Here is a 26,450-nt window from a genome sequence, read left to right as displayed (position 1 = left end):
CTCTTTAAATGCTTCTTTTTTGGCAGCATAAGATCCTTTCTGTAATACATTTTTTTGTTTGTTTATTGTCCACTCAAAATTTTGGTTCAAATTCTAGGGAGCTTCTCTCATGAGAATTCGGTTTAAAAGCAAAGGATTTAGCATAAATTAACTACGCTTAGTTTTGATTTGTATGTGGGAAAATGTATATTTTAGTGCAGTCTGTGATGTGTAATTACATAAAGCACGTGTCATTCTTTACCATGATTGCATTGGTTTTTCTCCATTTGATGTCTGTGGTAAGGCCAGTCTTTTTAACCTCTGTAACAGAAGTGGAGTGGATCCTAGCCTGTTCGATCTGGAGACTGAAGTATATATTATCTTCTGGGAAAGTAGTTAAACATAGCACAGATTGTTTTTTTAACATCTTTATTGGAGTATAATTGGTTTACAATGGTGTGTTAGTTTCTGCTGTATAACAAAGTGAATCAGCTATATGTATACATATATCCCCATATCCCCTCCCTCTTGTGTCTCCCTCCCACACTCCCTATTCCACCCCTCTATGGGGACACAAAGCACCGAGTTGATCTCCTTGTAGCACAGATTTTTAATCAATGTGCACTCACTATGATTTCAGCCAAGATGATAAGTACCTATGATTTTTGTGTTTGTACTGCTGCTTTGAGAAGAAGTATTACCATTAACCTGGGTAAAAAGGACAACTCTGAAATTTTTAGGAGTTTAAGAATTAGGCCTTAAGTTAATAATCAGTGAAATAAGAGAGGTCACATATTTAAAAAAGGAAATCTCTAATGTTTAAAAACTAATAATACACACATTGGTTTATGTAACAAAAACAAGGTAAAGTATTAAATTATTTCGTGATTTGATCACAAATTCATTTTTGGCCTCAATGCTCTGACTTAATGCTTGTTGAAAAAAATTAAATACTTTTTTCAACAGGAGTTATTTTTAGAAGGTTTTCTTTTATTTTTAAATTTTTTGGCCTTGCAGTGTGGCATGCAGAATCTTAGTTCCGTGACGAGTTATTGAACCTGTGCCCCCTGCAGTGGAAGCGCAGAGTCTTATCCACTGGACCACAAGGGCAGTCCCCCTCACACAGCATTTACTGAATGTTTACCACATGCTCAGTGTAGATTAGACTACATGCAGGAATAACAAGAGAACCAAAGCATGATGGTAGATCCCTGGAGCTAACAGTTCAGGGCAGAGCAGCATCTAATACTGTCCCTTGACCCTTTGTTTTACTTTTATGTTTTTCTAAGTTTATTTAGGATACCTAATTAGACAGTAATACACACCTTTGGAAAATATAAATATCACCAGGCATCATTTTAAAATATTTTTTAAATATTTGAAAATAAATGGTAGTAAAAATGTAGGCTGTATTCTCCATCAGAGACTATGCTATTCTGGATAGCTGAGCTTTCCCAATGGCACAGGATTTGTCCCTCTAATTATGTCTTCTCTGTCCCTCTCACTTGAACCATTTTGGTTTGAAAAATTTCTGAAATTGATTATATCCTTACAGACTTTTTTTTTAAAAATAATGCACAATTCCATTTATATGACATTCTGGGAAAGCCAAAACCCTAGGAACTGAAAAACATCAGTTGTTGCCAGAGGATGGGGGGTGGAAGGAAGGGTTAAATGCAGATGGGTATAGAGGAGATTGTTGGGGTGATAGTATCCTATATCTTGATTGTGGCAGAGATTAAATAACTGCATGTTTGTCCAAACTTGCAAAGCTGTATACAGAAATTTAGAGTGAATTTTACTGTGTGGGAATTATACCTTAATTTTTTCTAATGGAAAAACATAGCCATAGAACTTAGAGCATTTCTTACAGACTTTTTTAAACAATATATTGAACACAATTTAAGCTTCTTGTAGAAAGTTAGGTCTATCCTTGTAATAACAGCAATGTCCCTCAGGAAACATGCAGCTCATAGGGCTGTTTGCTCCCAACATTTCATTTTTTTTAACATTATTTTAAAATCTCTTCCTGTGCTATAGGAATTTGCCTTTGAGTTACTATGACTTCTCAAGCAATCCCCATGATCTTATAATCTGACCAGGGCTATTGGGGAGAGGGGTGTACCCCAAACAACCAAATTTTTTTTTTTTTTTTGCGGTACGCGCTCCTCTCACTGCTGTGGCCTCTCCCACTGCGGAGCACAGGCTCTGGACGCGCAGGCTCAGCGGCCATGGCTCACGGGCCCAGCCACTCCGCGGCATGTGGGATCTTCCTGGACCGGGGCACGAACCCGTGTCCCCTGCATCGGCAGGCGGACTCTCACCACTGCGCCACCAGGGAAGCCCCAACCAAATTTAATAGAACCATATGCGAAAGAAGAATAAATTGGTCATGGGTTTGGGATTTCTCTGTAAGCTAAGTTCATACATACTATTTTTCTTGTAGTTTATTTATTTGGTTATTTTCTTTTCTCATTCGTTTTCCAAACAGAGTGGCTAGGTAACTAAGTTCTGGGTAGATATGTCACTATCAAATAATGATATTTTATATTTCTTGGCATTATAATAAGTATGCTGTATTGTACTTATATTGATGAAATATGAGAAATAAGCAATTACAGAAGCCTAAATTTAAGAAGACTATCATTTTATACCTCTGTTTTTTTCTCTGCCTTCCCATGAAATTTATTCACTCTATTATAATTGTTTATCTTTAGCGCTAACCAGGTCTCAAACTAGTGAAAACTACAGAAAAAGCAGTATAGTGTTTTCTTGTTTTTTTGTTTTTCACATCTTTATTGGCGTATAATTGCTTTACAGTGGTGTGTTAGTTTCTGCTTTATAACAAAGTGAATCAGTTATATATATACATATGTTCCCATATCTCTTCCCTCTTGCATCTCCCTGCCTCCCACCCTCCCTATCCCACCCCTCTAGGTGGTCACAAAGCACCGAGCTGATATCCCTGTGCTGTGCGGCTGCTTCCCACTAGCTATCTATTTTACGTTTGGCAGTGTATATATGTCCAAGCCACTCTCTCACTTTGTCACAGCTTACCCTTCCCCCTCCCCGTGTCCTCAAGTCCATGCTCTAGTAGGTCTGTGTCTTTATTCCCGTCTTACCCCTAGGTTCTTCATGACATTTTTTTTCTTAGATTCCATATATATGCAGTATAGTGTTTTAATGTCTATACTCTTTCCCCGTTAAATGTGTATTTACTCCCCACTCTTTTTTTTTTTTTTTTTTTTAATCATTCCAGTTTGCTTTAAGGGAGTGGTTTTGAGGGGAAAACGAGTTGTGTGCACCCATGTGTCAAGTGAGGAGAAGCCCTGAAAGGGAAGTGTTAGGAGCAGAAGTTCTTGCCAGGGTCTCATGAAGTGTTCCAAGCTATGTTTTCCTCATTGACTCAGAAGAACAAATAGTAAAGAAAGAACAAATAGTAAAGCACTGGCCAACCTCACTTCTTTTGGCCCATACTTATATATAGCAGAGACATGAAACACCAGCCCCAATCCAAGACTTCCAGTGGGTAGTTTGGGGAAGGTGTTATTCACAGAGCTGATATTGAAGTCCAAGGAAATCAGGTGGAAAACTAAAGGATCTAGTTGCTCTAGTATCTTTCAACCTTCTGCTTTCATACACACCTTACTCAGCTCATCTACTACCTATTAGAGACCACCATTTCTGCGTGTTCCTTCTCCTTTAAGCTGTATTAGCTCTACTTAGTAGTAAATTCCTTGTTTCTTTCACCTTTATTTAGTAGGATCCTCTCAATATTTTTTTTAAAAATTCTGTATATATATAGAAGATTTGCCTTCCCTGGGTCATAAAGTGAGACCATAGACACAGGAATAGAAATGTACCAATTCCTTTCTTATGGGATTCATTCACTCATTTAAAAAAGAGTTTTAATTAATTAAAAATAATTTTGAACACTGGCTGTCCTAGGCTCTGAGTGCTAGATACTTAGAAAACTAGGGTGACATAATCATTGCACTTGCAAAGCTAAAATCCCAGTAGGGAAGAGCCGCACAGTAAGTGATGTTGCAGAGTCATGCACGCAGCTCACTTCTCTGAATGTTAGTCTCTTTATCTGTTACAGGGGAAGGTATCTTCCAAAGCTGTTTGGAAGCTTAGCTAAGATAATGCATGTGAAAACATTGTAAAATTGTTAAGCTGTGGACGTGTCTGTTGCCATGTTTGGTTTAAAATAGAAGCTGGGAGAATTTTAATCCTGAAACCATTTAGATAACCCAGTTATGAGACTGTGGGTAAAGTGAGAGAAACAACATGTGTCAGTGTCAAATGCAGTTCCCAGGAGAATGTTTGAGATTGTACTGTTAGGAGCCTTGCATTCTAGAAATTATTTTACTGGTGTTTATGCTAAGTGGTGATGACATTGGGAATAGCACAGCTGCGTTTGATATCACATGTTACTGTTAGCCTTTGCGTTCACAATGCATTTTTACTGTATCTTGTTAATAAGAATGTATTGAATGAACCTCGTGGCATTGGGCTATATGTTAAGATGTCTTTTTTTATAGTTGGTTTCTAGAGTGTCTTTATATCAATCTCCCAGTGTTTCTGTTTATTGTTATTCCCTTCCCTCCCCTTTTTTCTATTAGTTCTTTAAAGGTAGGGATATTATACATCCAAGTTTGCCTGGGACAGTCCTAGTGTATGTCTGTTTTCCCAGCATCTCATCTATTTAGCATTTTAGTGTTCTCAAAGATGTCCCAGTCTGAACCATAAGTTATATGGCCACCCAGGCTCAAGGCATAGAAGGAAATGAGGAGACAGCAAATTAGTGGAATTGTAAAGATCTGTGGTAACTGACCTTAGCCACTGGACTGATGGAGTATGGATTTGGTCCAGTAATATCATGAAATTCAACTCAGAGATTTAAGTCCATGTATTGTGCCTGATTATCAGTTCACATCACAGCAGGGTTCTAATGAGCTGTTAAGACTAGAGCATGTGTTTGTTCACCCCGGCTCAGAACAGCAGCTTTGCCACTTGAAAGATTCTCACTCTAGCATGGTTTGTTGGAGCTTGAAGGCTGACATTCCTTCTAAAGGCCCCTCAAGGTTTTCATTCATTGTGAGCATATGCATTATGATGGTATTGATCCTGTTTTTGACCATCATTCACCCACGGCAGCCAACCAAGGGGGTTGTAAAACATGTCTATCACCCCTTCCCCACCTGTATGGCTCTCATGGTGTGACTAAAGTGGATGAGTAAGATGCAGTTTATAGGGATGGGCCTACGTTGCAGCATCTCTGCCACAGCCTCCTCCCGTTTTAGAGTGAGAAGACTGGAGTGAAAGGTCCAAAAAATAGAGAGAATTCTGCAAGGAGGAAGGTGCCACATTGTGTGTCTGCTTACAATCCCTAGTACAATAGAATAAATCTTCTTGTCCCCTCCTGCCAGTGTTAATAAAGGTCAAGGGGAGATAGACAACAAGGACCTACCGTATAGCCCAGGGAACTATATTCACTATCTTGTGATAACCTATAATGGAAAAGAATCTGAAAAAGTACACCTGAAACTAATACAACATTGTAAGTCAACTATACTTCAATTTTTAAAAAAAGGTCAAGGGGTTACTTTACTGTTTTAGTATATGCAATCCCAGTATTTTCTTTCTTTCTTTTTTTTTTTTTTTTTGCTGTACACGGGCCTCTCACCGTTGTGGCCTCTCCCGTTGCGGAGCACAGGCTCTGGACGCGCAGGCTCAGCGGCCATGGCTCACGGGCCTATCCGCTCCGCGGCATGTGGGATCTTCCCGGACCAGGGCACGAACCCGTGTCCCCTGCATCGGCAGGCGGACTCTCAACCACTGTGCCACCAGGGAAGCCCCAAACTTAATTTTTTAAAAGAACAGTGTAGAACAAATAAAAGCACAGCTGTCAGACATTTGAAATTAGAAATAATAGCTATTTTGCCATTAATGAACATTCCTCTTCCCTTGATGGCTAGAAATTTTTGTTTTTGCTTCTCTTTACCCCCACCTGGAGTTTCAAACAAACGTTTGTGAATTAACGTTGCTTCAGTGTGACAGAAATGTACTAACAGGCCTTTGATCGCCCTCTGTCTGGATCTCACTGTTCACGGTCTTTCTGAGTTTGGGGATCTTGCTCTGTAGCTTCCTCATTGCCTCGGACCCTGCCCGTTAGGTGTTATCACCCAGGAGGCTAAATGATCATTAATGCCCCAAGGCCCTCATCTCAGGAGCTGATTGCATTTGGCTCCATAGCACTGCCAGATTGCATGCTCTGTAAGTCTACTTGGGACATGGCTTCAGACTATGTTTCTGGCTTGAGCCCAACCTTTCTGCCCCTGGGTGAGGGGTGAAGCCTTTTCTCTGGCAGGTTCCATGCTCTGGCACTTTTCCTAGCGTGGTGGAGTTAAGACGTAGCTGTCAGAGCCGTTTAGAAGGGGGAACAGAGAAGCGGGGCAAGGAAGAGACAGACCTCAGGTGAGGAAGAAGGAATTTAAATCCTACCTGTGGAGGAGGCTTCCCTTGGCCTGTTGCATTTCCCAGCTGGACATGGCAGAAGTGTTGGGTGATTGATTGATGGCTTTTGATTTGGCCCTCAGAGGATGCATCTATGGCCTCTGCCCATTTGAAATTGGTGGGAATAACCCCAGGGGTCCGCTGACAAGAGGACAAAGATCTCTCTCCTGGGCGTGGCCTGTCACTGGTCAGGCTGGCGCCATACTGCTATTATCCAGAGCATCCCTCAGTGGAATGGGACACGGGCAGGAAACAAGTGTTCTCAGTCATTTCCCATTTTTAAATGAAATCTACATAGCAGATCACAACTCCCCCACCCTGCACCCTAGTATTTGCCGCCTCGCATGTGTAGATGAACATGAGCTGGATTTTTGCACAGTCATGAAAGCAGTATGCTTGTCCCAGCTGGAAAGCCCGAGACAACAGAATAGCAGAGAATGTTCTGAGTCTTTATTAAAAGTATAAAAGCATAAATCAGATTTATTTCAGCAGAAGGAAGGCAGCATTCAAGACACTGGAATAGCTTGTATCGCATGTTAAGGGCAACTTGAACTTGACTGTGGCTGGGGCACAGGAGATGCTAGTTCTTTCTTTCTTTCTTTTTTTTTTTTTGCGGTACGCGGGCCTCTCACTGCTGTGGCCTCTCCCGTTGCGGAGCACAGGCTCTGGACGCGCAGGCTTACCGGCCATGGCTCACAGGCCCAGCCGCTCCGCGGCATGTGGGATCTTCCCGGACCAGGGCATGAACCCGTGTCCCCTGCATCGGCAGGCGGACTCTCAACCACTGCGCCACCAGGGAAGCCCGCTAGTTCTTTTTAAATCGCTGGATTCGGTTTCTGGTTCCAGCTTTTCCCGTAACCATTTTCAGTTGAAGTGCATATGCTGTATTGATAACACAGTTTAACATTCTGGGAACTTTTGTCAGGCAGCAAATTATAAAGTACCTTGTGATCTAGGCACTTGACCAACTCTTTAGTTTCTCCTAAATAAGAACTTGTATCTTCTGGGGAAAACACAAGAACATCTGGGAAGTTCCTGTTTAGCATGACTGAGCCTTTCTGCTCTAAAGAGTAGAAAATAAAATGTTTGTGGAAAGTCAGATTAAAGGACTGGTCTGAATAAACCATTCCTGCAAGATCCAGTGTCCTTTCACCATGATAATATTACTAAAGAAGCCCTGACCTACCTCTCCCTAAAGAAAGCCTAATAAGCAAACTACTTGAAAATAAGATCATTTATATTATGTTACTCATTGGCTTTAAAACCTTCAATGACTTTACTTTGCAGTTAGAATAAAACTCATTTTCCTTACCATGGCCAGCAAGGTCCGGCAAATCTCATAATCTAGCCTCTGCTCACCTCTCCTCTCAGCCCAGTCTGCTGTCTTGCTCTGAATAAACTCAGTTGCTCAGCTGATAAAACTTTCCCTGCCCCAGAGCCTTTGGGCCATTGTTTTACAGAAAAAAAACTTTTAATTTCGATGAAGTCCACTTTATCAACTTTTGGTGTCACATCTAGAACTCTTCTCCAAACCCTAGGTCTGCAAGGGTTTGCAAGGGTCTTCTACATTTTCTTCTGAAAGCTTTATAGTAGTTTTGGTTTTACACTCAAAACTATGATTCATTTTGAATTAATTTTTGTATATGGTGAAAGAGTAAGATGAAGCTTTGTTATTTTGCCTATACATAGCAAATTGCTGTAGCACCATTTTTTTAAAAAGACTTCCTTCCTTTATTGAGTTTATTGAGTTTCATATACCATTGGGGAAAAGCAGGTGAGAGCATTGTGTCAATCTGTTTCTGGGCTCCATTCTGTTCTCTGGACCATTCTTATCTTTCATACACCCCCCAGCTAACTCCTACCCATCCCTCAGGTTTCACCTACAATGTCATTTCCCTAAAGAAGCCTCTAAGGACCACCCATTTTCATCCATCTCCATACTCTCAACTTTAATCTTAAGAAGTTCAGCCTCTATTAGTCTTACTCTACACCTGTATTATACATTTCTCATAATTTGTTAAAAATTTTCTGATATGTGTGTAAGTATGTGTGTAATTCCTGCCTAAAAGCCCCCAAAAGCCAGGAACTGAGTCTATTTTGTTTACCATTTTAGTGCCCAGCAGTGTGCCTCTTATATGCTGAATGCCCAATCAGTATTTTTTGAGTAAGTGAATGGAGAAAGGTCAGGCATTCTGGGGGATGTTTTCTAAATCACTGGGTAACATTTTCTCTTCTTTTTAAAAAAATTTTATTTTTTATTTATTTATTTTTGGCTGCACTGGGTCTTTGTTGCTGCGCGCAGGGTTTCTCTAGTTGAGGCAGGCAGGGGCTACTCTTCATTGCGGTGCGTGGGCTTCTTATTGCAGTGGCTTCTCTTGTTGTGGAGCATGGGCTCTAGGCACGTGGACTTCAGTAGTTGTGGCATGTAGGCTCAGTAGTTGTGGCTCCCGGGCTCTAGAGCGCAGGCTCAGTAGTTGTGGTGCACGGGCTTAGTTGCTCCGCGGCATGTGGGATCTTCCTGGACCAGGGCTCAAACCCGTGTCCCCTGCATTGGCAGGCGGATTCCCAACCACTGCACCACCAGGGAAGTCCCTGGGTATCATTTTCTTAAAATCAGAGGGCATTCCTGGCTCTTGGAGCCTTAGGACATAATTTTTCCCCAATTAACCCATCTTTTAAGTCAGTGATTTTGAGAACCTTTGGCCTATACTGGAGGACTTGTTAACATACAAACTACTGGGGTCCACCCCCAAAGTTTCAATAGGCCTGGGGCAGCCTGAGAATTTGCATTTTGAAGAAGTTCCCAGAAGATCATGATGATGATGCTGGTCTGGGAACCACACTTTGAGACCTCCACTTTCTCGTCTCCTGCCTTTGCATGTGCTGTTCCTTCTGCCTAGAATGCCCTTCCACATTTCTTGCCCTGAAAAACACGCATTCATCCTTTAAGACTTAGGCCAAGTGATTTCTTCTGAATACATTTTTCAGCTACTCCCACCCTTTTTGGGCAAAGTAAGACCACCTTACTATGGATTGGAGTTGAACTGTGTATACACTGCTGTTTCAGTGCTTTCTCCTTTAATTGTGTCTCTTTCTGCTTCCAGCACTAGTGTGTGAGCTTCTGGGAATGGCATAATAATTTAGTTTATCTTATTTCTCTAAAATGGAAACAAAGTAGTAGCTGGTACAAATTCTAGGATGATGTAGTCTTTAAAACATGTTAAGGTAATTAAAATATACATATAGTCAATATATTCAAAAGAAATAGCCTCAGGTGGTAACAATGGAACATTAGGATTGTGAGATAGTAAATGATTATTTTTTGCATGTTTTGTCTTTTCCGTATTTTGTCAAATTCTTTTTTTAATTAATTAATTTTATTTATTTATTTTTGGCTGCGTTGGGTCTTCGTTGCTGCACGCAGACTTTCTCTAGTTATGGCGAGCGGGGGCTACTTTAGTTGCAGTGTACGGGCTTCTCATTGCGGTGGCTTCTCTTGTTTCAGAGCATGGACTCTAGGCACGTGGGCTCAGTAGTTGTGGCTCACGAGCTCTAGAGCACAGGCTCAGCAGTTGTGACGCACGGGCTTAGTTGCTCCGCAGCATGTGGGATCTTCCTGGACCAGGGCTCGAACCTGTGTCCCCTGCATTGGCAGGCAGATTCTTAACCACTGGGCCACCAGGGAAGCCTAGATTTTGTCAAATTCTTTATATTGCTTCTTTTTTTTTTTGCGGTACGCGGGCCTCTCACTGTTGTGGCCTCTCCCGTTGCGGAGCACAGGTGGCCATGGCTCACGGGCCTAGCCGCTCCACAGCATGTGGGATCTTCCCGGACCAGGGCATGAACCCGTGTGCCCTGCATCGGCAGGCGGACTCTCAACCACTGTGCCACCAGGGAAGCCCTATATTGCTTCTTTAATTTAGGAAAAATACTATATGCTATAAAAGACATTCTAGAACTTACACATCAAAATGGTTGTTTCCCCTCTCATAGTTGTCATTTTGAGCAGCAAGGTTCTTATTCCAGTTATGCTGCACTGATCCTATCCATTTTTTAAACTCCTGCAGTGCCACTGAGAATCTCTCACCTGTCCTCAGTGGCGGAAAAAATTTTAAGTATACTTAATTTTTTGAAAGAGTCAAATGACATTCATGGCAAAGTCTAAGGAACAAGATTGATAACCAAGCTGATTAATATCATGTGGAGTCTGGAAGAGAGTATGACCAATAAGTGCTAAGATATACCCTGTGTGTCATATAAGTAGCTCCTCAAGCTCTTAAACATGTAATCTCAAAGAGTAAAGCTGGAAATACAATTGCTTTAAAACCAATATTACATAAAACTTTGAAACATAACTTTCTACCTAAAAGGGATTTGAACAGAGCATCCTTGCAATAAGCATATACATCCCTCAGGTGACTCCTTGAAAAGGACCTTACTATGCGCATATACGTTGCTATTTGTTAAAGAAATAGTGCCCTCACTCTAAATCACTAATCACAGGGGCTGGAGCATGAGCTGTAGGGCCGAATTGCTTAGCTTTAATTGTAGCTCTTTCACTTACCAGCTGTGTGACTTCAGCACATTTTAAACCTCCCAGTGCCTCAGCTTCCTATCTGTAAAATGGGAAGAGAGGATTTTTGTACTTCATAGGGTTGTTGTGAGGTTTAATTAAGGTAATAACTGTTAAGCGCTTTTAAAAGTGCTTTTAAAGGTAACATCATTTTGCCAATTCCAAGATGCACATTTTTCACATTTTAACACTTGTGAAATGAGGACATGTCTTACGATTAATGTAATTTTTAAGAAGCACTTTATTACCATTTAATTAGCAATATCTTTTTAAAAATCAAAGGTACTTAAAATAATGGTGCAGCTTGGAGTAGATGATGTTTTAGATTTCGATAACATAGCGGTAAGAGCTTGATAAACACTGGCTGTCATCAGCATTGTCATCAGTGTTGTGGCTATCATCATCATTATCTTGGTTCTAACCAAGGCAATGCCATTTGATTGGTTGGCAGTGCTGGCCTAGAGTGCACATCAAATTTCTGTTTCATTTATTTGTTTTCATTCATGTGTTCTTAGAAAAGGTCTAGTGCGCTCTTTTTCATATCTGTTTCATATTAAGCTAATGTATCTATGGGGTTAATTCGTGCAATGTCTGCGTTATTCTCTGCACCATACTTGAAGAGCTGCTAAAATGTTCTTCAATGCAGATCAGTCTCTTAAAATAAACAGACAAGAAGACAAATTCTTTATTTTCTCTGTTGATGTATTTTCCTAAATCTTTTTGAGGCACTTTTTCTTAGTGAGCAAAACCAAGCCACTGTTGTACCACTTAAGATTTACTGGTTTGCAGTCTTCTCTGACAGTGAAAAGAAGCAGTTTATTGATCTGTAACAGAATGGATCACGGCCAAATCTTTTCTGGTTTATACAATTCACTGACATAAGAATCTGCATATCATTAAGAAGACTGAGTCCTCACAATTTGAGGCCACCTGTCAGGCATGAACAATAACTGGGAAAAATCAATACACAATATAAAACTGTTGTTTCTGCACAGACACTGCCAGGATCCACACCCAGTGACAGGCATATTTTGTTATTTTACCAGTGATATGCCTGTGATTCCTAATTTTAGGCTTCCTCCTCATTTTGATTTTATTGTTCAGTTTGGGGGAGGGTGGGAGAGACCAAATTCAATCTGAGATAAAAATCTTCTGCCAGGTTGAAAGAGGTTCAATAACAGGAGAGAACCTTGGACCAAAGTTTATGAAGCTTGACTAGGAAGATTCTGGGCACATCTCCATCCAAATACCTTGACACATACTTCATTCACCCATAACACAAGCAGCTTGTTTCTTCTGGCCTTCTGTTTGCCCTCAAGAATTTTAATGGTGGTATTTACAAGCCATTATGAAGCAAGAATACAAACACATAGGGCTAGATTGAGGCCAGTAAACAGTTTTGCTTAGGTTTTGTTGTTGTTGCTTTTAGAAGTATAATTAGTTGAATAATTCCAGAAGCTGGGCTTCTTTCTTTTGCCCCCTCATCAACTCACTCATCCTTCTTCAGTTTACCCAGTCCCCACCTTTTTTTCTTAACAAAGCTACATTTGTCAGAAATAATGCTCACTCTATCCCTAAAGTCTGCCTTTCGATTCAGCTAGCTCTGACTCTCCAAGTTCAATGCCATGGACCTGAACCAGTGCCTGTTTCCAACAGAATGTCAGGTGATTGCCACATAGAGAGATTAGAGTCACCCTGCCCTCCTGGTGGGCTGCCAGACAGAAACTGGGGACCAGCAGGGAGCTGGGAGGCCTTCAGTGGGAGGCTGAGAATCAGGTCTCTGTGGGTAAGCTCAGCAGTAGTCACCGTAGTTGGAAAAGCCATGCAAGGAGCACAGCTGTCAGAAGCAGCCTGTAGAAACCGGTCCTTTAGAGTTTGCACTGAGCTGCTTTCAGTAGTCAGCCTTGAACCATAGTGCAAACCCATTCAAACAGTGAAGAAAATTTCCCTAGCTCAGCAGCAAGAAACTCTCACCCTGTGTGATCAAAGCAATCAGCTGGTTCCTCTTCCTTCCTATTTGTTTATATTTCTAATCTCTTATGATCTCCATGACTGTGGCCTGATAGTTTTCTTTTGCATAGTGTTTTAAAATACTTTTTTCTTTCTTCAGTGCATTTTAAAGCAGATAAAACCAAGTTGACAGGAAGTATCTAATGTTTCTTTTTTAAATAATTGTTATTACAAAAGTAATGAAGGAGCTAAAATCATCCATAATTGCATCACTGAAGGGCAACCACAATGAACATTTTGGCGTATTTACTTCTAATTATTTTAAATAGATGTGTAAATATGTACATATGTATTTTTAACAAAATAGGTTGTGACAGAATAGTTTTTTTTAATCATTAAAAGCTCTTAAATGACATCAATGGCTGCATTAGAATCCAGGATAAATGGATATGTTATTTATTTTAGCATTCTGTTTTGAGAAGCTCATGTGGGTTTCTAAATTGACACTTTATTTCTCAGCTTGGAATTCGTTAAGCTCAATTTCTTCGGATTTTGTTGGTTTACAGTGAGAATTTGGACACAGTGGAAATGGAATATTTCTGTCTGTACCGTTGTTTGCTTTCCTTGCCAACATTTTTTAAAATTAATTAATATTTATTTTTGGCTGTGTTGGGTCTTCGTGGCTTCGCGCGAGCTTTCTCTAGTTGCGGTGAGCGGGGGCTGCTCTTCATTGTGGTGCGCCCCGGCTTCTCATTGCGGTGGCTTCTCTTGTTGCGAAGCACGGGCTTTAGGCGCACGGGCTTCAGTAGTTGCAGCTTGCGGGCTCTAGAGAGCGCAGGCTCAGTAGTTGTGGTGCACGGGCTTAATTGCTCCACGGCACGTGGGATCTTCCCGGACCAGGGCTCGAACCCGTGTCCCCTGCATTGGCAGGCGGATTCTTAACCACTGTGCCACAAGGGAAGCCCTTGCCAACATTTCTCAAAAGGCATTTTGAAGAAGCAAAGATTGGAGCAGTGGGGGTTTTTTTTTGTGTTTTGTTTTAAATTTTGTGATTGGAATATGTCTTGTAATCTCAGTTAACTTTTAAGCAGAGAATTGATATAAAACAAGAAATATGTTGCCTAACAAACCCTAAATGTTTCAAAACCACATGTCGTGCTGTGTCATTTGAAGTTTATCCAACAGGAAAATGGGAGATTTTGAAGTTTGTTTTTTTTTAAGACAGGGACTGCCTGGGTCAGATTTATGTTTTAAAAAGACTAGGTCAGTGAAAAACTTGAGCTATCAAGGAAGAATTCACATGAAGTTTAACCTTTTAAAAAAATGAGGATTTGGTGCAACAGCTGCTTTGGTTCAATTGAGAAAATGAAACTATTGAACCAACATTTGGAAAGGAGGATAAGTGTCAAAATGAAAAATAGTTTGTGAAATGATACAGAGTGATACATATTTGTATCTGAAGGCCACCTTCCTTAAAAAGTCACGTTTCTGGAGAACATATTTTATCTCCCATAAGAGTACTGTGTCTAGAGACCTGCTTTCAGCACCTGTCCACGGGTGCATCTGTGGGTGTGTCACTCTCAACACCCAGTGGCCGGGTCTGGGGCAGTCACCTCCTTGTTCCACAGGCTGTCTCTCCCCACTTCCAATTTGCTCTCTCCATTAGCAGTCATCTTTGTAAACAGAAGTCTAAGATATAGTGTTGTGCATATTTTTAAATGACCCATTTTGATGGGGCTCTCTTTATTGTTTCAGGTTGAGTGCACTTGGGAACTTGATGCATAAAATTTGCATGATTCCTCACTCCTTTCTGTATCTGTCTTTGGATTCAAGCCAGCATGGCTCACACCACAAAGGTTAACGGCTGTGCCTCAGGTAACTCCATGTTCTGGAGTGTGTGTGTGTGTGTGTGTGTGTGTGTGTGTGTGTGTATTAGTGTGTGTCTTTGCTCAAACTAATTTATTTCTTTTTTAATAATGGGTAAATAATAAGTTGCCTAGATAACTAGGATTTCAAACAGTTTCTGTCCATTGAAGTTTTTTGTTGTTGTTTTGTTTTAATCTCTTAGAGAATTTGCTTTTATCTTTAGAGTCTTTATGTACAAAAATCAGCTAGGTAAATTATTACCTAAGTCAATTCTATCGGAGTGTTGAAAGATAAATGTAAAATACTGAATGCTGATGCAAGAATAATGTCCACTCCTCTTGCGCTTCTTTATGAGGGATTGAACGATGAAAGAGGAAATGAGTTTGAATGCTTAGAACCAATTCCTAGTATCCACTCCCAAGCAACTTTTGTTTGTTTAAAGTAACTTTCCCAGAGGGGAATGTGCAGCAAACCAAATGTATTATGAATCATAAAGACTTGTATTCTGATTATTGCTTTGGTTATGTTAGAGACCTATAGAGTTTGCGTATCTATTCCAGTATTGCTTATATAAGATTTTGGAGAAATTTATAGAACAAATGCTGAGAAAAGCCTCCTAAGAGACAGTATATGACAGGGGATGACAACCTGTCCAAAATGGTACTCTTAAGTGTTCATTCCTCTTTTGAGCTATCTGCCAAATAGCAGAACGTGTGAGAGCAGTAACAGTGTATGTGGGAATTCTTGTGGAGCGCTTGAGTCCAAGGTCTTCGCTCTGCTGGCTCTGAGCACTGGGTAATGGAGAGAATGTGGGATTGGAATCGGGAGACCCATCTCCTGCATTAACCATGAATTATGGGGCAGGACTGTTTCTCCATGTGTAAGACATCAGTAAGTATATCCACCTGCAGGGTTAGAACCAATGAGAGCACCAGAAATGTGCACACAAGTGCCGTGTAAGTTGTAAAACAACAGCAGAAGGAGGAGACCTCTGAATTGGGCCCACCCAGCCCGTGTGTGGCTTTCTGTTTCAGCAATCCCAGCTGCAAGTATCCCCTCTGGAAAGATGCTCTAACTTGCCCCAAACCAAACCCAAATAAACTCAGTTGTTTATTATGGAACAACTGATCTTACTCTGTTCATTCTTTTTCCTATCCTTTCTACTGCTCAGCTTCTCAGGACTATTATAGATTCTGCTCAGGACTGCTGTCATTAATAAAATATGAATGACAATACCTAACATTTAATGAACACTTAGTGTTACCATGGTGCCCAAGATGTTTTGCCTGCATTATCATACTTAATAGTCATAGTAATCCTAGGAGAGTATGCTGTTATCATCACCACCACCACTGTCATCCCTATATGATAGCACAGAAAAGCTCAGTAACTTACCTAAGTGAAGAAAGGAAAGTCAGGATTATTACTTGTTTCTCTAGTCGAATATTTGATAAGGGAAGAGATTGAAACATTGTGAAATTTCTTGAGAGTTGTGGGTGGGTTTCAACCCCCGTGGTACTATGATCTCCCTTCCCTCTGCTGCCCTCAGTTCTTCTCACACACTCAGAGAAAGGGGGCTCGAAGTTGTTGGTGCCTTGGAACGCTCTGGTATCTCTGGCAGAATCAATATATTCAAGAGTTTAGATACTTACCCCAAGTGACCCTAATTCCCTTTCCAACTTGACTTGTCCTGGAGTATCCCTTTTCCTTTGTTCCTGAAGTCTGATGATAAAGTTATAACCTTTCTTCCTCACCTGGTGTCCTGCCTAACAGGTCTGGGGACTGAGTCTGAAAGTGAAGAAAAGCTCTCTGATTTGTGACTTCTGGGGTGTCAGGGTATGAATTGTTATTGCACAAAGGTGCCTGGACAAGGCAAGGGAAGGTTTTTGTTTATTCTAATCACCATGACCTCTGTAAGCCTGTAAGCAAATCTGATTAGAGGCTTAGTCATACACAATTACTTTAATTTTATATATGCATGTATGTGTATAAATATATGTGTGTATGTACATACACAGGTACATATACATGTATACATTATGTATACATATACATACACATACATATATATGAAACTCATTAGAGAAAATTTTATAATATACAAGTTTAGTGTTTTCCAAATAAATAAAGCAAGAATTACTGGCAACACCACCACCCTAAAATAAATTTTTTGCTCATTTTCCATATGGCCTTTAAATTTTTTTTCTTAATTTAATTTATTTATTTTTAAAATTTTTATTGGAGCATAGTTGATTTACAGTGTGGTGTTAGTTTCAGGTGTACAGCAAAGTGAATCAGTTATACATACACATATATCAACTCTTCTTTTAGATTCTTTTCCCATATAGGTCATTACAGAGTTCGAGTAGAGTTCCCTGTGCTCTACAATAGGTCCTTATTAGTTACCTATTTTATATCAATATATAGCAGTGTGTATATGTCAATCCCAATCTGCCAGTTTATCCCTCCCCCGCTTCCCCCTGGTAACCATAAGTTTGTTTTTTTTACATCCATGACTCTTTGTGTTTCGTAAATAAGTTCATTTGTACCATTATTTTTAGATTCCACACATAAGCGATATCATATGATATTTGTCTTTCTCTGTCTGACTTCACTCAGTATGACCATCTCTAGGTCCATCCATGTTGCTGCAAATGGCATTATTTCCTTCTTTAAATTTTATGCATTTCACATAGTGGAGATTATAGTTATAAAAATCTTTATTTTACATTTTCTTTTCTCACTTTGTATTACAAAAGAAATACCTGCCCATTGTTAAAAAAAAAAAAGCCAAACTCAAACAATGCAAAAGTGTTTGTGAGTTATAAATATACTTTTTGAAATGTAATTAACATAAGAACATTTACAAACCCAGATTAAGATGGGATAAAGAGAGCTTTATGGAAGCTAATGAAGGCTGGTTACTGATCTTTCCCATGAGAAAAAGTTACATTATTTGGATAGTTTAGTGGAAGTTTTAAATGTGGAGTAAATTATATGGTTTTCTTTCATTTTCCAAAAATAAAGTATAATATTAAATATGCTTTTTTAAACTGTACTTCCCCTAGATGTGTTATGCCCGAAAGGGGTCTCCCTCCCTACCCCTACCCCTGAAAAATCACTGCTTTGGGCTCCGTAGAATATGAGGAGAAATCCTGTGTGACAGTGCAGTCAGAGCACTGGCAAAAGAAACACTTTCCACGGTCTTAGGAATAAAGCAGATGCAAAAGAAGACAGATGAGAAAAGTACCACCTACTTAAACTGTGCCCTTGGCTGCAAAACACACCTGAAGACTGATCATCCCATGTTCACGTCCCTGTTTAGAGTTTAAACTGGGTAGGGGACCATTCCAAGTCCTTTTTATACTCTGACTTCCCCATTGAGTCCTTCAGCTAGATTGGGTAAAAGGTACTGATTTTTTTTTTTTTGAAATATAGTTGATTTACAGTGTTGTGTTAATTTCTGCTGTATAGCAAAGTGATTCAGTTATATATACATTCTTTTTTCATATTCTTTTCCATTATGGTTTATCACAGGATTTTTTTTTTTAAATATTTATTTATTTATTTTGGCTGTGCCGGGTCTTAGTTGCAGCATGCAGGATCTTCGTTGAGGCATGCGGGATCTTTAGTTGCGGCGTGCGGACTCCTTAGTTGCAGCATGCAGACTCTTAATTGCTGCATGTGGACTCTTAGTTGCAACATGCATGCAGGATCTAGTTTCCCGACCAGGGGTTGAACCCGGGCCCCCTGCATTGGGAGCGTGGAGTCTTACCCACTGAGCCACCAGGGAAGTCCCTATCACAAGATATTGAATATAGTTCTCTGTGCTATACTGTAGGACCTTGTTGTTTATCCATTCTATATGTAATAGCTTACATCCGCTGACCCCAACCTCCCAATCCATCCCTCCCCCCACCGCCTCCCCCTTATAACAGCAGTTAGTTAATGCTGTAATTTGTAAATTTATTACTGTACATTTCAGACATACAAAATACGTAAAGTTTATATAACAAGCACCCATGTACATACCATCACAGCTTAAGAAATAAACTTAACTAGTACATGGCAAATATTACTGAGCACCTACAACGTGCCAAACATCGTTCTGGGCCCTGGGAATAGAACAGTGAACAAAACAGGCAAAAATCCCTGCTTGCAGGAATCTTACATTCTAGTGGAAGTTGAAGTCTCCTTGTGGACAGAGTATCCAGATAAAATAGAGGTCATTCTTATACTATAAAAGTATTCTTTGTTTATCTGAAATTCAGATCTAACTGGGTGTCCTGTATTTTTATTTGCTAAACCTGGCAACCTTACCTGTGAACCCCTTCCAGATTGCATCTTCCTTCTTACTGGCAACCCCCTCATTATCAATTGTTTGTCATAGTTTTATGTCTTTTTCACCAGATCCTTTATCCTACTTCTCTTGACTGGTCCAGTTTTGTTTTCATTAATTTAAAACATTTTATTATGGTATTATTAAGAATACCCTAATGTCATTTGTTAATGTAATGACTTATGAACATCATAAATTGCTTATGGCTGACTGTTCTCTTTTTATATAGCCAAGTAGTAAGTAAATGGGGGTCATTGGTTAGGTAAATTGCTGTATTTCTGAAGAATTTAGAGATAGGGACAGTGTGCTTTTCCCCAAGTTTTTGCATCATGTTGTAAACTGAGTGTACTGATCGATACCTCTGTAAACACTAATTAATGTTGTGAAACTTTAATTAGAGCCTAGAATCTCTTTAGAAGCCAAATAACAAGTGGCTTATTTGTCAGATGAAGATAATAATACCTGTCCTACCTTCTTCACAGGATTGTTGTGAATAAAAAATAAAACAATAACCGTAAAAACACAATGTAAAGTGCTGGTCAGATGTCAGGAGAAATCACCATCCTTCTTGTTTTGCTATCTCTAAGTTCCTGATCTAATAAACACCGGCTCAGGTGCCATTGTGCCAGGCTCTGTCGGATGCTGTGATGCTGGGGAAAGAATTGAATTACTGTCCTTTGACAGTTAAATGAAATGGATAGATGAGCATTAGGGAGTGACTTTTTATGCTTGCCATCACCATTTTTATTTCTGTGAATACTTGCCTTTGCTAGTTTATTACAGTTTTTCCCTCTGTTGCTGTTCTCTTTCACAGCCCAAATACATGTGAATTTTTCCAGACAGATGCATACTTACTCACTTAATATACTTATTGAACTACATTAAACATTTGGTTGTCTTTTTTTTTTTTTTTTTTGCGGTACACGGGCCTCTCACTGTTGTGGCCTCTCCCATTGCGGAGCACAGGCTCCGGACGCGCAGGCTCAGCGGCCATGGCTCACGGGCCCAGCCGCTCCGCGGCATGTGGGATCTTCCCAGACCGGGGCACGAACCCGTGTCCCCTACATCGGCAGGCGGACTCTCAACCACTGCGCCACCAGGGAAGCCCCGGTTGTCATTTTAAATTAATATAATAACTTTCATAAAATCTTGTTACCCTGGTCAGTTATTTGGCTCCAGGTTTTTTCTCCATGCTGATCTTAAATGAGGTACAAAGGCCACTGATAAGACCTGGCCAATCAGAGAGAGCCAAAGACTCGTGGCCGAGCAGGCAGAAGGCTGCAGTGCAGTGCAGCCCACTCTCCGTTGTGTAAATATTTTTTCTGGGCAGGAGGATTTCTCAAACAGAACTCTGAGCCCACTGCGGTGAACCTGACAGCAGGGATTGCGTGCTGTTTGTCAAGTACAAGACAAGACCAATTTGCACTGACTGGTTTGGCTAGAGCCGACCTGGTGTTTTCTGAGACCATCTGTAAAGAATGTCACAGAGCATGGCAGAGGTGGTGTGTTCATGGTGGTGAGTCTTAGACCTGACCTCTGTGTTTGTATTACTCCAAAGACAGAGAGTAAGCTGATTAGAAACTGGGGCTGCTTTAATTCATGGGTACCCTTCTTGACCTTCCAGGGTCTCCTGATACAATCTGCAAGAGGATTAAATGAGTGTTCCTATTTGTACTTTGCATTTTCCCCTAAGCGGTGTGTTCAGTGGTTATCAGAAGAGCTGAGAGGGTAACACAGAGTTGCCTAACATAAAAACATACGTAAGAGCTAGCCAGGATTTTGATTTCTCCTGTTCAATCTCCCTTCCTTATTTTCAGATGGCAAAACACGACTTGCCACCATGGCTAAGCCAGAAGTTGAATATGGAAAGTAATTTTCCTTTGTTTGAGGCATTCTGTTGACATTAAAAATCAGAAGTATAGTGTCTATGAAGATCCAATCAAGGGGAAACAGATCAAGGGGAAAGTATGTATTTAAGAAAACTACAAAAAAACCAAAAGTAGAATGATTACAAATAACATGTCCTTCCTGACAGGGGTTATTTTTTTTCTTCGTGTGACGTGTTTCATAGAGCCAAATTAACAAACGTATTCTAATACCATATATATATATATATATATATATATATATATATATATATATATATGTAATATTTGTATATTTAGTATATCGTGCAGTTTCATCCTGTTATTTGATGTGTTTACTAATTGGATTTAATTAGATTATGCATTTCAACTTCAAATGAAACTTCGTTGTTAGTTATTTGAAGGCTAATTTCACACTGAAGTTTATAAATGAAATAATTTATTTTCTTATAGTGATGGTGTTTGGTAAGATAGTTATTTTTTTAAGTAAGAAGTATTTGCATTTGAATTTCATTACTGTTAAAATGCCAAGACCACCTACAAACAGGGACCCTGGGTTTTAGAATCGTGCTTGTCTAGTTAATCAGAACCCCAGAATTTGTCCCGCCCTCAAGAGGCTCTGAAGAGTCCCTCCCTTGTCAGGGCTTGCCTGTTTTATAAACTTTCAAGGCTTTGGTTTTAAGCTGTAGCCAGCTTCGCATTATAAGATTTTTGCTTCAAACCATGAGCGAGTCATAATGGGTTAAGCATCAGATTTCAGACAGGCAATTAGCTCTCCAGCTAAGCCGAGGAAGGATGACTTATCTCCCAGCAAGTACCAGCTGACTTGGGTGTAAGAAGGATAGAATCCAGGCTCTTGCTAGTCCTGAGTGCTGGGCAAAGTACCCTTCAGTTGTCGATTGCTGCCCTGATATACCGTGGGTGCCAAGAAAAAACACAAAATAAAAGCCCAACAGGGAGATTGGCTATGTTAAGAACTTGAGCTGTTGCTGTCATTAGGAGACTGCATAGTGAGGCAAAGGATTACAACAGCCCTTCCTACAAGGACTTGAATATTTTGTGCCCTGCTCACCCGCAGACTTCCCATCGTGAGTATTGACATTTGTTTCTGATTATACACTTCCCCTCTTTCTGGAAGAACTTTGGGTGGGCTGGTTGAGCCCATTAGCTTCCTTCTTCCTGTGTCCCGGATAATTCCTGTTCATCTCCTTTGTGCAATTTCTGAGAAAGGTTTGAATGGGTTTGGAGGAAAATCAGTGACTAAAGCTCACAGTTTCTGCTTTGGGGACCTTTTCTATAAAAGGCTCTTTGATCTGGCATGAAAAATAGTTAGCATAGTTCTCAAATTCACAGAGATAATGAATTCTTGCTCTTTTCTGGCAGCATATTTTAAAATGGCATTGAGTAGACCTCTTTAATAAAACACCTCAAATAAGACCCAACCAGGAAATCAGACTTGGTAAGATTCATTCATACAGTCGTAGAAGTTCTAAGTCAAAAAAAAATCATGATTCTATCTTTCCTCCCTTGGCTGCCGTATTAGATATTTTTGGAGTGTACTCTATTCCCATATGCTTTACGAAAAGTATGTTCATGTTTTAGAGGATAAAACCTGGCTCTGCTTTCGGGTTGCAGTTCATTAGGAAGCCTGAAAACAAGAGAAGTGTTTAAAATATGCAGCCACTTACATATACAGCATTAGTGATCTCAGCTGGCAGCTCTGTATGGACAAGTGATCTCACAGCTTAAAAATAAGTATGTAGCTATATTGAGGATTTTTAAAAATAGTGACCAGATTTCTAATCCTAGTAGTTCTTGGAGCAAGCCATGGCTGAAAATTCAGATTGAATAATATTCTATAATATTCAGAAGGCTTTTCTAACCAACAGAATGAAAAGCAGAACTACAGACATGAGGGAGAACTGGACCAAGAGAAAAAAATTATTGGATTCATGGGATTTTTGTTCTTATCCTGAAATTTAAATCTTTGTACTCTTACTTTGTCTTGTTTGTGACAAGCCAGATTTGAGTGGTTCGTGACATTTCTACCAGCTGGATCAGAGGTTGTGGACATGGCTACATTTCATCATATAAACCTTTATTTAAAGGAGCTGGTGCTAGAATAATAGTTTATGGAAGCAATTTGCTATTAATAGTCACAAGTACTAAATTTATTTTAGCTCCTTTTTCTGTGATTTTATTAATTGGAACAGTTCTCTCTCCAAAGGATCTTTTGTATTTTGGACATGATCTCTGTTGGATAGAATCAAGTGATAGTCATGGGATTTTCTGAATTTGATCTCACAGTATCTGGTTTAGTTGATAAATTCCATCAGCTTTGCAAACATTGATTCAGCTTGTCCTGCCAAATTTTCCCTTCCCTGTCCACTTTCTGAGTGCCTTTTTCTTGCATCAACTATCTATTAGGCAAAGGCATTTCGAGTGTTTCTGTACAGCAGGCACATTTCAGAGTCTCCTGAAAGGGGACTTCTGTTGTGGCGCAATGGTTAACAATCCGCCTGCCAATGCAGGGGACGGGTTCGAGCCCTGATCCGGGAAGATCCCGCATGCCTCAGAGCAACTAAGCCCGTGCGCCACAACTACTGAGCCTGCACTCTCGAGCCTGCGAGCCACAACTACTGAGCCTGCGCACCACAACTAGTGAGCCCGCGAGCCACAACTACTGAAGCCCACGCGTCTAGAGCCCGTGCTCCGCAACAAGAGAAGCCACCGCAATAAGAAGCCCGTGCACCGCAACGAAGAGTAGCCCCTGCTCACCGCAACTAGAGAAAGCCCGTGAGCAGCAACGAAGACCCAACACAGCCACAAATAAAAAAATGTCTCCTGAAATAAAGGGGGAGAATATGCCAAGATTAGAAATATAACAGAGGGAGAGAGAGGTGACATTTCTAATAACTCATAAGCCCAACTGCTTAATCTCTTTAAATCGTTCGTCATGTGCATCAGTTCTTACATTCTTCTATAACTAAAACAGAAAAAAGTTCACTCTTCCTCTGCTCTCAGTATTCCCCTCATGTAAGACAGCGTACCCAGTAAGTGACGGCTGGTGTATTTCCTTTTCCCTAGCATTTCAGATTGATTGACTGGGATTTTTTATTCAAATCAGGGCCACCCCATGGCAGTGTTTTTTGAGGCAGCCCATTTGGCATGTTCCCTCCAACTGTGAGGACAAAGCCTGATTTATCTTCCCATGACCTGGCAGAGGAGGTAGAAGTACCTGCTGGCTTCATGCAGCATGTCCCCTAGCCAGTATTCCACCTCTTCACGTGGTGAGTCAGCCCGATGGTATACTGACTTCTATAGCACAGCAGGGTGGAGACCTGGAAGTCCATAAGCCAGTCGGGGAGGAGGGAATGGTTTGCGTGTCAAACCATTCCAGCAATGCAGCTTACAGGGAAAAATTGCAAAATACTGAAGCCCTTTGCCGCCAGATTTTTCCATTAGCACCACACTTTACATAGTTTTCAAATCTGCCTCAGGGACAGCTGTTTGGCAATGTGAGGGGAAAAGGTCACGTCACACCATAAGCTCTGTGGTTGGTTACCTGTCAGCCTGTCCTGTAAGGAATCTCAGCGGGCCCTGAGCAATGCCTTCTAAACGCTCATTCATCACACACACACACACACACACACACACACACACACACACACACGAGGAGCCGTGGATTCTCCAAAGGGGGTGCTCGGGAATTATTTGAGAACTGGAAGACAGTGCTGGAACTTATACCACCTCAGGATACTGATTTTAAATGAAGAAATCCAAGACAGAAAAGCTTCCGGAAAGGTAAAGAGGGCTTAGAGCTGGGGGCTTTTCCTCTGGGACGTTATCCCTCCGTTTTCTGTCCTCTGGACAGAAAAAGTAGGCTTTCCAAATAGTGGTAAATTTAAGTGAGGGTATAGTTTTTGGACTACCAGAAAGAATGATACAAAACTCAGTGGAAATAATTCAGTTCAGTGAGTTCATTCATTCAGTAGCTCACTTTTAAAAGACTGCACAGAAATTTACTAGGCAGAGGGCACCTGTTTCCCTTCTTTGTGGAAGGACCAACCCTGAGGTTCTGTGAAAGTGGGTCTGTCTTTGCCTTATTCTCACTACTTTGTGATTTTGTTTTGTTAAGGATGGCTGGCAAGATTAAGGGTCATTGAGCTTTCTATACTTTTGTTATTTTCTCTGTCTCTCCAAACATTTTAGCTTTCATGAACTTTAATCTCTGTTTTCTGCTCTTTATTCTGAGCCTTTGTTTTGGGCCTTATTTTGACAGAAATCATAGTCTATTTCTGTTTCTTCAGTCATAATGCCTGCAAAAATCACAGTTGGCCTTCCCAGTTCTCCACGGCTCCAGGTGGTAAGAGACCTGCTCTGTCCAAAGAGGTGTGAAAGAAGCAGGGGCTTCTCCACCACCCCAGCTGCTGCTCCCCCTCTCCTACCTGCCCTGTAGGCTTTGCGCAAAGCGCTGTTCTCTTTACTTGGATGTCTTTCCTGTATCTGTTTATATGAGCCCTTCTTATGCTTCAAGTCCTGCTTCCTCTCTTACCTCTTCCAACACGTGTTCTCAGATACTCCCAGTGGGAATTCGCCCATTCCTCTTGTTTATTCCTGAAGAGCTTTGTATTCTGTTAAATAGTTGCCATCACTTGCTTTTATGTAAGAGTTGTAGTTGTGTGTCTCATTAATCTGTAATCTCTGAGGTCTTAAGAGGCAGGATTCATGTCGTCTTCATCTTGGTATGCCCATTGTGGCTTGTGTAGTACCCAGCATAGCCAACAGGCTCAGTGTTCAACCAACAAATGTTTGCAGCCCACCTCCTTGGTGCTGCCTTAACTCTGGGCATCTAATACAGAGCAAGACGCAGGCACAGTGCCTGCTTAGGAATCTCTGGGGTTGAATTGAGCCCTACCAGTTGCCAATCTTAAATTGTCATACTCTTGGCAATTTTCTCCCAGCCTGTTCACCTGGATATTTCCGCTGCATGAACAGGTGGCTTTCACTCTGTCACACATACTTGGATTCTTCCTCCTCATACCTCACATCTAAGTGGAAGTTGTAGTGTATACTTTCTCTCTATCACGTGCTCTAAGGTAGGCTTAAAATGGTGTTGTCTGTTAAATGCCTTGAGTTCCAGGGAGAGGAGACCAGGTACAATGTAGTTATCCAGAGAGGAGTATTATTGGAGGCCATTTGGAAAGCTCTTTCTAGCTCCCATGGCCTCTTTGCTCCTTTCCCAGCTTGTTAACAATCCAAGCAGAGAGAGGTGGGGGAGCTCCAATCAGTTCCTCTTGCTTATTATCTAGTCTGGTTTGGTGGACGGGTTGAACCTGTGGATGAGAACCTGAGCTGG

At 40.7% G+C, this 26,450-nt stretch overlaps 1 protein-coding gene across 7 annotated transcripts in view; it reads left to right on the top strand.

Moving 5' to 3' along the window:
- The window catches only part of KANK1 (KN motif and ankyrin repeat domains 1), a 185,764-nt gene that overhangs the window by 111,382 nt on the left and 47,932 nt on the right, over positions 1-26,450 (top strand). For 4 of the 7 annotated variants that reach the window (XM_029202444.1, XM_029202440.1, XM_029202443.1 and 1 more), the window contains one exon: positions 14,777-14,896. The exons of 1 other annotated variant lie outside the window; for it this stretch is intronic. In XM_029202444.1, the coding sequence (XP_029058277.1) occupies positions 14,860-14,896 (37 nt within the window). In that variant the 5' untranslated portion in view covers positions 14,777-14,859. Of the gene's footprint in view, positions 1-14,776; positions 14,897-20,503; positions 20,743-22,144; positions 22,180-26,450 lie in introns of those variants that run through there. 2 more of the 7 variants (XM_029202445.1, XM_029202449.1) reach the window with 2 other exon arrangements.

This window comes from Monodon monoceros, unplaced genomic scaffold, assembly GCF_005190385.1.
Source record: "Monodon monoceros isolate NGI ecotype Baffin Bay Population unplaced genomic scaffold, NGI_Narwhal_1 Super_Scaffold_5, whole genome shotgun sequence".
NCBI lineage: Eukaryota > Metazoa > Chordata > Mammalia > Artiodactyla > Monodontidae > Monodon > Monodon monoceros.
Note: the sequence above shows the minus strand (reverse complement) of the source record. Positions and strands in the feature narration are given on the sequence as shown.